Source organism: Pseudorasbora parva, chromosome 23 (genome assembly GCF_024679245.1).
Source record: "Pseudorasbora parva isolate DD20220531a chromosome 23, ASM2467924v1, whole genome shotgun sequence".
Taxonomy (NCBI): Eukaryota; Metazoa; Chordata; class Actinopteri; order Cypriniformes; family Gobionidae; genus Pseudorasbora; species Pseudorasbora parva.
This window is the reverse complement of record NC_090194.1, coordinates 7,561,079-7,579,148: the sequence shown is the minus strand read 5'-3', so window position 1 is coordinate 7,579,148 and position 18,070 is coordinate 7,561,079. Positions and strand designations below refer to the sequence as shown.

The following is an 18,070-nucleotide window of genomic DNA, read 5'->3' as shown; positions in this document are numbered from 1 at the left end:
GCTGTCCTGGAATTCCACAGTCATAGTCATGACTTATTCATATAGATATAGATGTCCTATTCAAAGCACAAAAAAGGGTCCAGGAATAGGGTCACATGATAACTACACACCTCAGAGGAAATCTGGTTGTATAAGGAAAAAAGCACAGCAAACAGGGATCTGTTTATTCATGATTTAAACTTAACTTTAGTTGGCAGAAGTATGTATAAATCACTAGGGTGACCGTTAAAGACACACAACTTGCATATAAGCCAGTTCATTCATTTGGTATGAAAATATTTTATTAAAACCACCTCCCTACTGCTGAAATATTTGGAGTTCCTATCTCCAAAAACTTAATTACAAAAACATCTTGTGTTTTTTGTTGTAAACATTAAGGTAAAAACGTTACAGCAAAAGGGTCTTAATATCTTATTTTAGTCAATGTGTCCATCATTAAAACAACAGGGATATCAATGGAAAATGAAAACATAACACACACACACACAAAAAAAACGCCAGTCAAAATCTACAAATATTATTCGAGTAATGTTAGCATATTTACAGCAAAACCATTAATTGTTTCTTTTCCTTATCTTCAGTTTTAATACAACATTCAAGCTTCATTGAGGTGGTACAATAATTTCACAAGGCAACGCTCCACGTTTGCCAAATGACACTTTATAAAGTCTGAAAAACTTGATTTGTGATGAAGAACCAAACATCCTATGCATATGCATCCCACAACAGTTGGACTGTTTTCTAGCCAGCAGTATTCAAGATTAGCGCTGACATAAGCTCGCATGGTCTTGTTGAAAAAGAGACCTCTATGACTCTTCTTTATGTGTTTGTTCGGCAGATTTGTTTTCTGCTATAGGTTCTGAGGCTTTTGAGTCTGCTGCAGCTGCAGTGGAAGGAGCTGGAACATCTGGCTTGGCTTCAGGAAGTTCTTTAGTAGAGTTTGCACTTGGCTCGTTGGTTTTCGCTGCAAGTCTCTCATTGGGCTCCTCGTTGGCGAGACCCAGTCGATCGAGTCTATCATCTCTGTCCCAGCGCGTGCTTCTCTCTCTGCTTCCCGCGGACCGCCTGGTTTTTTCTTCACCATCCCGCCCTCGATCTCGATCCCTCTCTCCGTCCGGACTTCTCCAGTCCCTACGTTCCCTCTCTCTGTCCCACCCGCCTGGTTTTTCTGGCTCTTCATGCCAGCCTCCAAATCTTTCACGCACGTCTGGCCTCTCTCCGCCACGACCCTCGCCGAAAGGGCGCCGCCCTCCGAACCAGTCCTGCTCTCGATCTCTCCCTCTCCCTAATCCGGGGCGCTCGCCTCGGAACTGCCTCGCCTCGTGATCATTCGGCCCGTCGGGTCTGGGTCCGCTCGGTCTCATAAAGGGAGGTCCAGGAGGGGGGAAGGGGCCTCTCATGCCATGAGGAGGGGGCGGCATGCTGAAGCCTCCAGGTGGTGGCTCGCGGTGCATCATCTGAGGTGGACCCCTGGGAGGCATCATCTGTGGTGGGATGGGTGGCATACCAGGCCGAGGAGGTGGAATGGGGAAGCGCTGCATGTGTGGGGGCGGCATCCCTGGTGGCCGCTGGAGAGGCATCATACCCGGCCTCGAACCTAGAAGACCCGGTGGAGACTGCATGCCCATTCCTGGTGGACCTCCAGGAGGCACTTGGTTTCCTGAGAAGATGAATTCACAAATATACGTCCATCATTATAAATTACATTGTTAGATTTTATTCAGAAAACATAAAAAAAAAAAAAAAGAAACGTTTCTTGAGCACCAAATCTGCATATTCCATTGATTTTGAAGGATAACAATGACAATGAAGACTGGACTAATGAAATAACAATTTCAAAATTACATTTCATAATATTTTTTGATGAATAAATTACACATAGGTGCTAAACCCACCTGAGTTGAACCCATCTATTCCATCACTGTTCATTCTTGGGCCCATTCCTGCTGGATCATTCGAAAGGTCTTCAACTGAGCTGCCAACTACAGGAATTAAAGAAGAACAATCTGCTCAGTGTTACAGTCAAGATAGGAAATCCCAAAAAACTGAAGAGGTTTGCTGGTGACTATACAAATTAAATTAGGTATGGTGTATGCAATAAAGACCAGCCACCTGGTGGCATGCCGATCCCTGCTGTATGTGGAGGAGGCCCAGTGGCGCCCAGAGGAGGCATGGCACCCGGGGGGAGAAATCCTGAAACAAAGAACACATGTCAGGGCACAGTACTTCTCCAAAAACAAAACATTTATCCTTACAACTTTAATTAGCACTATTGTACCTGGTGGCATCTGCATGGGGTTGAAGCCTGGCCGTATAAATGGACCCGGGGGTGGGGGAACCCCAGGTGGGAATGAGGGAGGTGGTATGTTCATGGGTCCTGAGAATCCTGGAGGTGGGACACCAACTGCCCCCATTGGCTGGACAGGAGGAACCTGAGTTTGTACAAAATAGAAAGAATTAATAAATAGGACCAAACACAAACCCTTTAAGAAAGAGGAACCAGGGCATGAATTACCTGCATAGGTAGTACAGTTGGGGTCTCCTCCACTTTTCCCACCTCAGGTCTGCCATTCTGAGACTCTTCAGCTTTCTCTAGATCAATCTGAGAGCCTCTCCACTCTGTAAACGGGCAAACCATACATTATGGTGTATCCTTAATGCCTATAGGAACAATTACTAATAATGTTCTAATATTTACCTGGTGCAAGAGTGTCAGGGTCCAACATCCCTCCTTCTCTGAACACATCCAGGTCCTCCATCTTTACCTTGGACCATGGTACGTATGTCACACCCAATTCCACATCCCAATACTGCTTGAACTCAGCCTTAATGCCTTTATTCAGAGCCCAGGCGATCTGGAGAAATAAAATGCCGCAATTAGTTTGAAAATATGAATATTATACATTTTCATAAACACACAACTTTTCAAAAGATTGGGGTCAATCATTTTTTTAAAAAAATCAAAGAATCCTGAAAAAACATATTTAGCCACACAACTTTCCAACATTTATAACAATAAGAAATGATTCTTGAGCAGTAAATCATCATAATAGACTGATTTCTGAAGGATCATGTGACTGGAGGAGTGATGCTGAAAATTCAGCTTTACATCACAGGAATAAATGGCAATATTTCAGCATTTTAATGTATTTTCGATTAAATATATGCAGACTTGACGAGTACACGTTTAATTTTTTTAATTCATTACAAACATTTTTTTAAATCCATACTGACCACAAACCTTTGAACGATATTGTAAATTTTGGGGTGAACTATACCTTTAAAATATTCACGGTAACTAGAAAGAGACAATGCTTCAGAAGCTCTAGAATTTCTCTCTAAATGATCAACTATAACAAAGTTCTACATTGAAATATATTTATAATTTGCTTTGTTTTAGTTAAAATGGTCAATCTCTTTCTTTCCCTCTCCTAAGACGGACAATAACAGCCCTGTTCAGAATTATTGGCAACCTTGGTATATATGAAAAAAGCCTGTGAAAGTAAACCTGCTTTGTTAATTCTTTTGACCTCTAACCTTTAAAAAAAAATAAGATTTTAAAAATCTAACCTTTCATCAAAGTAAAACAAAAAACAATTGACAATTGGGTGGGGGGGTGGGGATTTTCATTATGAAATAAATCGTCTTTCTATACATGTTGGCCACAATTAATGGCACCCTTTTATTCAATACTTTTTGCAACGTCCTTTTGCCAAGATAACAGCTCTGAGTCTTCTTCTATAACGCCTGATGAGTTTGGAGAACACCTGACAAGAGATCAGAGACCATTCCTCCAATACATTATATTGTAATCATATTTCGAAAAGCTTTTACTGTATTTTTGATCAAATAAATGCAGCCCTGGTGACCATAAGAGACTTCTTTCAAAAACAATAATAAATCTTAAACAAAACATAAGAAGAAATATTATTGATATACATGCGTATATAAATATTTTTATTACACATTTTGTTTAGTTTTTTATTTTATTTTTATCAAATCTGTTATAAAATGATAATTTGATACCTTTATGGCTTTCTGGTTGACTTTGTATGGACCTCTGCTTAGTTTCTGCAGGGCTCGATAGGCATCCTGACGATGGATCATGACAATATAGGCACAACCACGAGGGGGAATCATCTATCAAAACCAAAGACAAAATGAGACTTTAGTGCAGAAATCCAACATGTTATGGAGAACTTAAATAAGCTAACAGCTAAACATAAAACTCTAATACTCAAGAACATACATTAATTGAATCTATCTGCCCAAACTCCTCTAATAAACAGGCCACGTCCTGCTGCTGCGTCCTCTTATCCAGCTGACCCACCCATAGAGTTGTACTGCACACTGAAAGAGATATAAAATATTACAGAACAGGATTCAGTACTGTTTTGCATACTTTATAGTACACATAATCGGGACTGGACTGGAGGCGATAGCATTGAAAGTGGCTTAGCTTACCACTGAGTGTGCTATTCTTTATAGGAGGAAGGCCTTTCTGTCTTCGTTCTCGTTCCTTTTCTCTTTCTTTCCTTTCCTGAGACCGTGAGCGAGGTGACTGGCGTCGCCGTTCTCGAGAACGGGAGCGAGATCGCCGATGCCGTATTCGCCTGGTGCGGGAATTGGACCGAGACCTTCTTCTTTTAGGAGACCTGAAATAAAACCACATTTAAAGTCACCATAAAATCTAAATTTTTATGGAATATTGCAATATTATAAAGGACTAATCAGAGCACATTTAAAAAAATGTTGTGGCTTCATAATCTTCAATCAAAATAACGTTCCCTCTCTTCTCTGATTGCACTTTTAATGGCGTGAGAGCGGGATGACATCACTTGCGTGAGATCATAGCAATAGATTCACAACCATCCCCATGGAAGAAAACAGGGCTGTCAAACAATTAATCAGATCTAAAGTTTGTGTTTACATAATACATGTGTGTACTGTGTACAATTATTATGTATATATACATCTGCGTGTGTGTGTGTGTGTGTGTGTATATATATATATATATATATATGCACATATGTTAACACAAACTTTTATTTTGAATGCGAATCACGATTAATCGTTTAACAGCCCTAGAACAAAAGTCCTGCTCTACATTTCTTCTTGATCGAGCAGCCGTTTCACTTGGATGTAGGTCACAATAGGGAAGAACAGACTCCACTTTGCAACTTCCACTTCAAGTCAACTTTAATGTTGACATGACAAATCTTAAAATAAAAATAAAACATTTAATAGAAGCACTATTGTTTATTAGTTTAGTGATTTGGGATACACTTTATTTAAGGTGACGTAGTTACACTGTACTGACTGTTAATCCCTACTGAGTGATATTAATTAACTACATGTACTTACTATAGAGTTAAAGTTAGGGTTGTTTATTTGCAGTATGCATAATTTACTTTTATTACTATGGTAAGTACATGTAGTAACATGTAACTATGTCACCTTAAAATAAAGTGTTACCGTAATTTGTTGTACACACCTCGACCCAGAGCGTGACCTTGATCTCTTTCCATCTGGGAAAGGCCTGGCAGATGCATCTGAATTCATCATTTCCTGTGCCATAAATGATTATGGATTTATATTAAATTCAACAGCAGCTTAACAGTTAAGAAATCATTTTCAAAGTCATTTTACCTGATGCTGATGTCCAGCCATGAGCTGATTGAAGGTGTCGTCGTGAGGAGGGAAAGCTGCGTGTGGCTGCCCCATTGGAGGCATCATTCCTGGGTAGGGCTGAGAGGTCATATGACCAAAGCCTTGGACCTGTCCATTTGAAGGTAGAACAACCTGAGCACGCAACAACAAATACAAACCAACAATTGACCATGGATTTATTAAATTAGAGGACAATGTCTTAAAACTGACATTGCCCAAACTGTTCCTTTATAAGAAGGCTGTAGTAACATACCTGCTGTCGCTGTGATACAGTCATCATATGTTGTTGAAAGTGCTGCATCTGATTGGCTGGAGGAAATCCTGGGACGGTTTGCTCAGTAAATCCCCTGTAGAAACAGAAGAAAGAAACTGAAAATTCTGCACAGAATTGAGCAGATGATATACTGTACATTACAGTTCAACATATAGTAAAGGTGATGTAACGTACATAGTAGGTTGGACAGACGCTGTTTCATCCTTCTTGGCTTCCTCACCAGCTTCTGGCTCATCATCATAGTCAAAGCGGTCCAGAAGTGTCTGGAAGAAAAGTAGGGAAGATAACATCCATGTCTTTAGGCCCACTATTGATGCACAAAACAACATATTTCCTAAAATATGGGGTCGACACCCTGATAAGTTACTTTTATTTCGCCCATTGTAATTAAAGAACGGCCACACAAAACTATAACGTTTTTGACAATTTAAATAAATAAGATAAATTAATTAAAAGAAAACAGACTTTTATATAATTAATAAACACTTAGTTTGATAAACTGGTGAGAATTTTGAAAGCTCTTGATAGAAGTCTCTTATGTTCATTAACAATACAGTGAAGTATTATTACAATTTAAAATACCCATTTACCATTTTAAAATATACTAAAATGGAATATTGAATTTAGTGTAACAATCTTTCAAGCATCTTTCTATGTGCTAATTTAGTGCTCGAGAAACATTATTACCAATGTTTAAAACAGCTGTGAGGCATAATATTTTTGTAGAAACTGTGATATTTTTTGTCAGAATTCTTTGAGGGATATATAAATTGAATGTAATTTTTTTTTTAAATTGTATTTAATGTCACTTTTTAACAATTTAATGCTGAATAAAACTGAATAAATGTCTATATATATATATATATATATATATATATATATATATATATATATTTAGAGAGATGCACAAAATCAGTTGGTTGATCAAAACCTCTGTGTTTTCAGATGAGCAGTGCTGTCTGTTTTTTAAATACCCAAGAGCAAGTTCAAAAACAACTGATCTCTGTTGTCACCTTGTCAAAGGTGGCTTTCTTTTCCGCAGGCTGTGGTACAGGATGCGTGTGCTGATGCGTGATGGCGGAGGACGTGGCAGTCACAGCCTGGGCCTGCAGGTGGAGGTGACTCCTGTTATTGTCCACAGCTGGAGACTGAGGTTTCCCCGGCGGCTGAAAGTTCTGCAGGATCTGCTGAAGCTTCACAAAACAGTGAACATATGAATATCCCGAGATTGAATGAATGATTTTGTTTCTAATTTTTTAAGCTGGAACATTCCAAAGGTGTTCAGATGCAAACAACCGACATGCAGGAAATCCAGAGCACTCGTTCGACTAACCTGCTGTCCTTGAGAAGACTGAATTAGTTGAGCAACAGCCGCAAAGGCATCCGAGGTCTGAAGCTGAGGCACAGCTGCTGCGGCCGAGTTCGCCGTCGACACAGGATGAGCCTCCTGTTCCCTCACGGGAGACTGCGGAGATGCTGCAGGAACACATTGATAATGAAGTTATTCTATTTTAATAAGAAAATAACAAGCTAAAAGATTTTAATACATGAAAAAGCTCGTCTGATGCTGAAAGATGGAGCGGTTCCAGCGATTAAGGTTAACGGTTGTATGTTGGAACCAGGCAGTGAGTAGCCTAGAAATCTAGATGCACCCTAGCGGCAGCAAATTTAATCTGCCCGCAAGTGTCGTCTAGGAACTCTCAATACCCTTCTGAGCTGCATTCCCCTCACTCTGGACGGGCCAACCACATCGTGTATAGAGTCGGTGGACGGGGCCATTATGACGATGGCCGAGTTGTGTTTGCGTGTTTCTAGTAAACACAGAAACTGGCGAACGGTGGGGGTCTTTCGAATAAGCTTTGACTGCGATTCTGGAAGACTTGGAGTTAAGCTTTTCTCTGGAAAAAGAACGGCACTGAAGTCATTCTTAAACAGGGAAGATGTGTTCGGAGTTTAGCCGACCGGATACGGTGAATGTTTAATCTATCAACAAGCTCTGTCCTATCCTATCCTATCGCGTGCAGAGGGAGTTTGAAAGACAACCGTTTATCCCGCCCCTCGGATTGAGCCCCGTCTATGGTGAGTTTCCAGACCAAACATCTTGATGTGGGTCTGGCTTGTCAGGCTAGGCAGTGAGTAAAACTGCTTCAAATGTCTTTGCGTTGTAAAACCATTCCGCTTGTTACTGCTAACATTAAATCGCATACAATAGTCCATAAACCAAATTATGTCCTCATAAACCATGAGGTAACACACAGAAATGTTGTAAAACTCACAAGCATGACAACCCGCTAAGCAAATACAGTTACAGTAAACTACATACCATTGAGACTTCCTGCTGTAGTCGTCGCTGCTGCTTCTACTGTTCAATTTCAGCTGACTGATCTCAATGGTTTATTTAGGATAGCGTTTTTTTCTCCACAATTAAGGATGTCGCAGCTTTCAAATGCTCTCAACGCAATAGCAGTGCGTGCTCGTCATTCTTTAGCTCCGCCCACACGATATGCCCCCAGCCACTCGTTTTTATTCAGAAAGACTCCGTACAGCCTTTCTTTCTTTTATAAATATAATAAAACGAAATACTTTTCGGCGATATGAAGGATGCAATACTACTCTACAGGTACTCAAGATTGACTGAAACTGAGTGTTTCATCGTGATTGATTTTTTAAAATTCTTTGATCAATAGAAAGTTCAAAAGAAATAGATTCAGATTCAGATTATTTTATTTAATGCCATGTGAGCATTCAAAGCTATTTTCATGGCAAAAATTAAACTACAACAATACAAATATCATATAAATACAATAAAAAACAAAACAGCAAGTCTCAAAAGAAATAGAAATCTTTTGTAATATTATAATAGTCTTCCCTGTCACTTCTGATCAATTGAACGTTTCCTTGCTGAATCTGATATATATGCATGGCACAATAAAATAACAGTAGTGTATGCAAACACTCTCATGCTTGTGAGCTGCAAAGCTGTATAGCAAAACAAATCTCATACCAAACAAAAGGCACATTAAATTCACAGCGGTGTTCACAATAGCTGCTTTTCCACGGTCGGGCCAGAGTTGTCAACAGGCCGGGCTGGGCTAATACCTTCAGACCTGTAGCATCCAGCCCAAAATCATGCTGTGTTTTCACCGTCAACCAGAAGCTCTGCAATGCTTTACTAAAACCCACCTCTCTGGAGCAACGTCTTATACAGCCTTATACGGTGATCAGAATCCATTCTGGATTCCGGATTACAAACAAGTTATTTCAAACATTCGCTGCTGTCTGAAAGTGAGTTGAGCTAAAATGGTTTTAAAGGGATATTTCACCCAAAAATGAAAATTCTGTCATCATTTTCTCACCCTCAAGTTGTTCCAAACCCGTACGAGTTTCTTTGTTCTGCTGAACACAAAAATATATTTTGAAAATTGTTTGTAACCGAGCAGCAACTATTTACAACCATAGTATTTTTCCCCTACTATGGTAGCCAATGGTTGCTGCTCTATCTGATTGGTTACAAACATTGTTCAGGATAAAAAATAAACTCTGCCTATGTTCCTAACCACTCTTCAAGCCCGAGCTGTCCCGTTTTATTCAGAGGCAGTGATGGGAATAACGGCGTTATAGATTAACAGCATTACTAACGGCGCTATTTTTTTCAGTAACAAGTAATCAAACGAATTACTGTTTCCCCCATTACAACAGCGTTACTGTTACTGAGAATAAAGTGTGGCGTTACTATAATTGAGCCCACTGAAGCGTTTTTTACCCAAACAGGCGTACAAACAGACGCTCTCTGTCAGCGGACCTGCAACCTGTGTGTGAGAGAGAGAGAGCGAGCGTGCGTATTGGGGAGTGGGTGTTGTACACATAACTGATTATGATAGGTGGGTGGGGGACAACCACAACTGATGATAATTCACGATTGGCTTAGGTAGACACACACACACACACACGTGCTGTCTCACAAACCAACGACCAGGAGGAGTCAGAGCGATATCATGTCCAATGACTTCATAGGGAGCTTTTCGCAACCCTCAAGCTTTTACTTTTCCTTCATTGAGGTGAAAAGTAAGAATGTAACATGAAACTAATGCCCTAGTGGTTAGGAACATAGAGAAGTAACTAGTAACTACAACTAATTACTTTTTTTAAAGTAACTTGACCAACACAGTGGGCCAAAAAACCCTGGCGGTTGGCCCAGAAGCCCAGACGAGGCCCAATCAAGCCCAGGTAGTGACTGTGGAAACGCGACTGGCATGCTCGCTTTCGGCCCGACAGTGGAAACCAAGCGGCATAAATTTCATTTTTGGGTGAACTTTAAGCCTTAAAGTTCTGCTAATTAAGGGCGTGGCCACTCTGAGTCATAGGTGGATAGCCATTTATCCGTTAGTCAACCTCAGCCACGCCCACGTCCCGCCTCTTTGCCCATTTTTGTTATCCGGGAGTGATGGGAGATGAAGCGATGCCAACATGGCAAGGGCCAGCTCGTCTCTACTTTATGCTTCAGAACTGCTCTGCAGAATCCTATGGTCCATATTTTTTTACAGTCTATGGTGGAAAGGCAGCTAATGTTACACATCAGTGTCTTACCCGCGTCAGGGCCGCTGTCGAAGCCTGTTGAGCTAGTGGATCCAGCAGCCATGTCCAAAAGAGGCTGGATTACTTCAATCTTAAACACTCCATTCTTCTGCCACAGGTTCAGCACTCTCACTATCTTACTCTGAAGGACGGTATCATAAAGTGAGCATTCGATTCAAATGAATTAAACCATACAATGAGGTTACTGAACAAGGAGCTGTTGATAAAAACATTGGAAATATTCTCACCCGGTCTTCTGTGGGACACAAGCATAGATTCTCAAACGTCCCTGCGATGTTTTTGGTGAACCTTGGTCCAAACACATCTTTTTCTGCACCAAACTGATGCCGTGACTGTCTCACGATGGAATCCACCACGTAGAGCCCTGGAACCTTGTACTCAGGCTTGCACTGTGCACAAAATAAAATTTAGTAAATGAACCGCAACCAACAATCATCCAATTCGAATTCCATTTAGATGGGCACCTACCTTCTTTATGAATTTTTCGACAATTTGAACAACATGCTTGTATAACTGTAAGACAGAAACAATTTAGAAAGGATTAAGGGTTTTCAAATACATGTTAAAGTTTCTTTGATTAGGATGAGAAATCTCTGAGCTACCTGCACAAACACACACTTATTCATACCCAACAGGCATTAGGTATCTGTTGCGATCGCTTAACTGCATGATCAACTTACTTTAATGGCTTTTATGGCAGATTTGGTGATAGAGATCATCTTGGCCCTTGAGATGGGAGGCTTGGTGTCCATCAAGGAGAACAACTGCAATTAAGCCGCAAAGTAATGTTAATGCATACGATGCCAATTAAGAGCTGAAATAACAAGTATGGAGCATGGAAACATTATTATTGGGTAACATAACACTGAAAGCTTAACATTGGAGTCGATGCGTGAAAGCAACCTGCACTGCAAAATCATTTTTATATTGCTGTTTTTTATGCTATCTTATACCATGACAAGTGTGCCATGAATATGACATGGTCAATTTCACAAAGTTGTTTATAAAGTGCAACATTCTGGTTACAGAAGTAAAAAATAAAAGCCATCAGTCTGCATTATTTCAACTTATTGTTTAGACAACCAGATTGAACGGCATAACTCCTAATGAAAACTACTTATTAAAACCGTATGAAGTAAAATATCTAGCTTCTGACCAGACCGTCTTGCGCATTCAATTTACGGAAAGCGTATGACATCAGATGTAGCTTAAGGCTCTGTGTCCACCAAAGCATTTTTAGCTAGCTCATAACGCAAGGAACTCTGCTGAAAACATTTTGCTGTGAGTGTATGAGAGCATTTTGATAGCGCTGCGTTTTTTTCAGTTGAGACTCTTTGCTTGTTATGATACAGAATAGGGATGCAACAATACAGTTAGTCCACGGTTCAATACATACCTCGGTTTTTAACCACGGTTTTCGGTTCGGTTCTTTGCTATTCTATTCTTAGGTGACAGGAACAGAAAGAGGTTAAGGAGAAAATTATTTTTTCTCTTTCTTTATTTTACTATAAAGACTTGAAAAACCTTACTTAAACTTAAAACTTAACTTACAAAAAAACCTTGTACACATTCCTAGTGTATTGTATAAAATAAAATAAATATATATACAAATTTACAGTGCTAGCTCAGAGATGTACAGTAGCATTTAAGTATGAAATTGTATTAGTAATTGTAGGTTAAATTAAATCTTACTAATGCAATAAAGTTTTTTAATTTTTATTTAAGAGCAGTGAGTGATTTTCTCTTTGTCTTTTGTTGGTGAACAAAATAATACAAATAAAAAAATCTAAAAATAATTTTACAGGTGAACTGTCCCTTCTAGGACAAGCGTTCACTAGGCTGCGCTGCTGTCAATTAAAGACCTGCTTGCATCTCATATACAGACGCACGGGATATTACTTTAGACATAACCTACTGTGATCGTTACTCCAGTCTTCAGTGTCACATGTGACATCCAGTCTATTACATGATCCTTCAGAAATCATTCTAATATTCTGATTTATTATGAGTGTTGGAAAAAGTTCTGCTGCCTAATATATTTGATGAATAAAATGTTCAAACAAAATTCATTCACAAAATGAATGCATTTATTCAAAATAAAAACATATTTTCAAATAATATAAATCTCCTTTACTATCATTTTTTATCAATTTAACACATGCTTGTGGAATAAACTTATTGATTTATTTAATAAAAAAAAAAAGACTGACCCCAAATTACTGACCAGTAGTGTATATTGTTACAAAAGATTTCTATTTTTAAAACATTTGCTTCTTTTTATGAAACTTAAAAGTATAATAAATTGAAAACAAATTATTTTAAATTGTAATAATATATCACAATATTACATTTTTTTCTGTATTTATGATCAAATAAATGCAGGCTTGATGAGCAGAAGAAACTTCTGTCAAAAACATTACAAATAGTAATGTGTCCAAACTTTTGGCCTGTACTGTATAAGTTAACCGTGTGTGTATTTGACAGTATTAGCGCAGTAAAACTACTAAGTCCAGTAATCACGTGTGTTTGACAGGCTGTTAGTGCGCGAGCTGAGGGCATGTTAAAAAATGCATTGCGCCCACAGCATTTTAAAAAGTGCATAAGCACGAGAATGAAATGTTTAACTGGCAAGGCTTTAAAACGTGGCTAAACACAGCCTAACTTTATGATTGCGATATTTGCTCATATCAGCGCGTAGACTCACAGGCACACTCAAAAAAAGCTGAGATAAACTGAGAGAACCATTTCAAACAGAGAGAAATATAAATAATTAATTAAATGTAAAAACGAAAAAAAAAAAAAGTGCGTATTGAACCGTGAATGCCGTACCAAAAGGTTCAATATTATATTGAGAATTGTGGCATCACTAATATGGAATATCCACGGAAGTGTTACTAGTATCTAATTTTACAGATAGTTTCTGTATTGATTCTAAATAAAAATGCAGATACACTGTAAAGTATTTGCTATGGCTCTTGTTTTAAATGATTTTGTTCCGTTATTATGCTTGTTGTTTACATCTGTTGACAAGCACAATGTGGCGGTTGTTGGTTGGTGTTGTATGTCCCGCCCCTCCTCCACTGTGATTGGACGGCTGGGTGAAACATAACAGTGATGAGCCCTGTGTTTTACTCAGAGTTGAACATTCTTCAACTCTCTGCGACCAGTAAAAAACACTGAGCATGAAATACTCACTCAGCGCCTTGTTACGTTAATGGTGTTCTAAAAATGCTTTGGTACACACACAGCTTTAGCGTTTTGATCTGCGCAAGGTGTTTTTCCCCGCAAATTGAATATGGAAGGTGTCTGGCAGAAGCTATATTTTACTTTATAATGGTTAAAACGTGGATATTTTTCTTAAACAAAACCCATCGATTCATTTAGAAGGCCTTTATTAACCCCCGGAGCTGTGTGGAGTATGTTTATAATGGATGGATGCACCTTTTTGAGCTTCAATTTTTAGACTGACATTCACGGCCACTATAACGCTTGGAAGAGCCAGGACATTTTTAAATATAACTCTGACTGTATTCGTCTGAAAGAAGAAAGTCATATACACCTAGGATGGCTTAAGGGGGAGTACATTATGGGATAATTTTATTTTAGGGCGAATGATTCTTTTAAAAGGTGTTGCATTGTATTTAAGCATCCTGACCAGCATAGCAACACTCGTTCAACCAATAGCGCGATTTTTGGGGCGTGACTAACGATTTAGCTGACCAATAACACACAATGAAGTGTGAGGGAAAACGTGCTTGAAAACCATCATTGTTTATGCAGCTCGGTTTGATGTGTTTGGTGCAAAAATTACTTTGAATGTGTGCATATAAATAACCATACATTTTTACACAAATAAGCATATTGCGCTATAGTAGGCTAAGGGGTGACTTCTTAAAGGTACAGTAACAAAAACATTGTTTCAAAGTGCTAAAGAAAAGATAGAAATTGTCATTTACAACTATATTTTCGTTGCAAAAAACTTCATGGGCATTAGAAAAATGCTGCTAAAGTCGATTGTGGACCATGTCTTTGGTGGGACACAATTTTGTACAATTTAACCATTTCAGCCCACGATTGTTTACCTCGACCACCAGCGAGCAATGTAAGTTATAAAAAGACAACTGTGACAGGTTATAGATCTTCCCTGAATGAACTCATGTCAGAGGAGATACACAGACACTGCGCAGACTGTAAACAAACTGAGACATAGTTTGTGTGACGTCTGATAACTTTAGCACAGATGCGTATTCATACATGTTAGATCCGAAATACAAAAAGCAGAAACTAACATGCACAGTGGCTAACTGCAGATCACGTTGTCTATTACGATTATTAGGACTGTTATTATGGCGTTCAAAAGTACCATAATAAACAGATCTAAGCATTTACACTAGTATTTACGAAAGGGTGGTTTCGTATGATAAGCTAGATCCAACTTAGAGGCATGCAACTGCGCATTTTAAACACTGAGGCCTTCATCTGGCTTGGGCCGTTTCAACACATTGAACGCTTGTGCTCAACAAACCGCCATTTTTCTGCCATTTCATCTTATTGAACCGATACACACCTCATGATTAAAAGCGTTGACGGCATCCATGGTGTCCCGTCTCTGCTTTGCAGTCACTTTATCCGGTAAAATCAGAAATATATGTGGTACTGTCCTCCAGCAGGCCGCCCCAACATGTCCGCCCCTGGCAGCAGACAGTCACAGTTCGGACTCGGAGTCGGCGCGGTGCTCGCGGTGCAGGATGGGATTGGAAAACTGTCATTACGAATAACGGCCACAAGATGGCGCTGAAAGCACGCATGAAAAATCTAAAGGTCAACTCGTTATTTTTTTACGGTGTATGGTTTTAATGTCGTACCGATTGATTTTATTATAATACAAATATCTTATCATAGACAACATATTGGCATGGTAAATGCAGACACTGCTAATTCATATGGTAATTCACAGGTAATTATTATGTAAACTAGAGTGTATTTAACATTAATACACATAGGCCTACCGCAGTTTACAAAATACATGTTAAAGGGATAGTTCATCCAAAAATGAACATTCTGTAATCATGTAGCCTACTCTGCCTCAGGTTTTTCCAAACCTGTAATTTCTATGTAATAGAGTGGCGCATGTATGACGTCACACAAAAACTGTAATTTTACTTAAACATTTTGACCATTAAGATAATTATCAGAAATATACGCAACTGGAGGGCGAGATGTGCAATATCTTCAATATCTTTTATATCTTCAATATCTTCGTTTGAGTTCAGCGGAACAAATACATGTATACATTTATAGGCTATTCAATACATATTCATTTTTGGGCTTTAAAAGAAGAAAATTAGCTTAAATTGCCCTACATGCCCTACGATAAAATATGAATAGGCTACATCCAATTGACCAATCAGCATGATAGCATAAAAGGCCTCTGTGTAGATGTATCACTCTGCAATAGCCTACCCCATTGATCAATAAAACGGTCCCGTGTATTATGTATTTTAGCAAACACAGCAATTTATTATTTATTTACCGAAGTATGAGTGACCCCTGCTGGCATCATTCAATTTTATTTTTGAGGCCACGCCCTTCCCTGGTCGAGATACATATATAGGCCCTATCTATGAAAAAAAGAAGATGAAGATTATGCGGAAGATAGGCTATAGTTACGTTGTAGCCTATGTGCACGTCGAAGCCATACACTGTAAAATATAGGCTACAGTTCAATAAGTAGCTACAGAGGGACTATTATTAAAAGTTTTCTATTTCAGTTATTTATTGTTAAAAGTTTTCAGTTTCAGGTAGGCTATGATACGCTCATCCAGTGATAGGCTAATGTGAGAAAATGGCCTGTATTGTGTTTAAAATAAAATAAAAAATACAGCGCATGACAACAGTTCTCTGTTTTTACTTGAGCTAATCAGATGAGAGCATCAGGCATTACATCTAGGAACACTCTCTTACCGTTTACATCAATGTTAGGGACTATTTTTCCCCCGGCGGAAGGATTACATGTATTAAGTAATAGGCCTAATACATATAGGCAATTTTGGACTTTAATTTGTATTGTGTGGTAACCGTTAAGACGCATGCCTCGAGTACCTTATTACTCATGTAAACTCTGCATTTCTATATTATTATGATTATAATAACAAATATAGCTGCAAGCAGCCATTATCGGGGCCAAGCGCAAAGAAGAAGACAAGACATGCCAGCATGGCTGGAAGTCTCAAGCCAACTGCAACAATGAGCCATTAAGGACCTATTAAGTTGATTTTAGGCAAAATAGCAGTCAAATTTTAAATACAGTCAATAATAATGGTTTAATGGTTTATCACTTTCGACCAATAGGTGTCACTGTTACGAAACTGATGTGGTTTAGTCAGATTGAGATGACAATGACACATGCAAAGTTTGGTGTCAATATGTCAAAGCATTGCAGAGATACAGCCTCAAGAGTCATTTTTGCATCATGGCTCAACTCTGTTGCAGTGGTATATGAAAACTGTTTTGTCTATCAATCCGAAATCCATAAGTATTTGTCAGCATGGTCTGAAGACGATACGGATCAATTTTGGTGAAAATCGGACAAACGGTCTAGGATGAGTTTGAAAAAGTAGATTTTTAACAAATAACAAGATGGAGCACAGATATGTTTGCAAAATATGGCAAAATTGGTATCTATCTTCTCGGCATGAGCCAATGAATGTATTATGACCAGTCTCATTACAATAGGCTAATTTAATCAAAAGTTATTAGCATTTTTGTACATTTTATTACAACTTTTGACCACAAGGTGGCGCTGCCCCGAAACTTTTTGAATATCTTCGGGACATAGAGCGGAAGACACATACCGAGTTTTGTAATGATACACTAGTGCATTCTTAAATTATAGCATTAGCATTTTAAACCGTAATACTGCATTGAAGTCAATGGGAATTTCATGTTTTGTTTTATTATAGCGCCACCAAGAGGCACAATCCCACCAATTTTTTTATGTGTCCTCGTAGTGAGCCCATACATATGTGTGTCAAGTTTGGTGAAAATATTTCATTTTGTTTTGGAGTTATAGACATTTATATGAAAAAACACGTAAAAAATGACTGACACCTGACTTTGATTGGATTTTACTACCCCTTACTATCAATATTTTGAGATTTGGGCATTAGCGTATAGCTATCGACCTATGTTTCCGAACTTCTGAGGCTGGTTTCGTCTCGATCGGACTAGCGGTTTCGAAGATATCAGCAAATGTTTTTTAAGCACTAAATTACAACTCTGCGCAAACCATATGCCGAAACCTGGCAAGTCTGGTATCGTTGGAGTCGGCAAGGATTCAGGAGACCAAAAAACACACTCCCATCAAAATATGTCAACCACACCCAAAGTTATAAGCGTTTGAAAAAAAAAATTCTCCACTAGGTGGCGCTGTTTCGAAACTTCTCAGGCTACTTCAGGGCATCGTGGTGATGACCCATACCAAGTTTCATAACAATCTGTTCATGCGTTCATAAAATACAGCATTTTTGC

The 18,070-nt window shown here is 38.8% G+C and overlaps 1 protein-coding gene across 2 annotated transcripts; it reads right to left on the bottom strand.

The window, feature by feature from the left end:
* Positions 1 to 259: 259 nt before the first annotated feature.
* On the bottom strand, positions 260 to 15,266 carry scaf4a (SR-related CTD-associated factor 4a). 2 transcript variants are annotated; one of them, XM_067432564.1, is made up of 20 exons: positions 15,108 to 15,266; positions 11,221 to 11,304; positions 11,009 to 11,053; positions 10,768 to 10,929; positions 10,532 to 10,661; positions 7,278 to 7,420; positions 6,958 to 7,137; positions 6,119 to 6,207; positions 5,924 to 6,017; positions 5,650 to 5,802; positions 5,495 to 5,568; positions 4,465 to 4,655; positions 4,250 to 4,350; positions 4,027 to 4,140; positions 2,699 to 2,855; positions 2,516 to 2,619; positions 2,279 to 2,432; positions 2,113 to 2,193; positions 1,896 to 1,982; positions 260 to 1,660 (listed from the first exon to the last, which is right to left on the bottom strand). In XM_067432564.1, the coding sequence occupies exons 1-20, from the start codon at positions 15,135 to 15,137 to the stop codon at positions 807 to 809; spliced, it is 3,027 nt and encodes a 1,008-aa protein (XP_067288665.1). In that variant the 5' UTR covers positions 15,138 to 15,266; the 3' UTR covers positions 260 to 806. The 2 variants fall into 2 exon arrangements, with proteins under 2 accessions (XP_067288665.1, XP_067288666.1); XM_067432565.1 differs by having other exon boundaries at positions 5,650 to 5,778.
* Between the last annotated feature and the right edge of the window lie 2,804 nt (positions 15,267 to 18,070).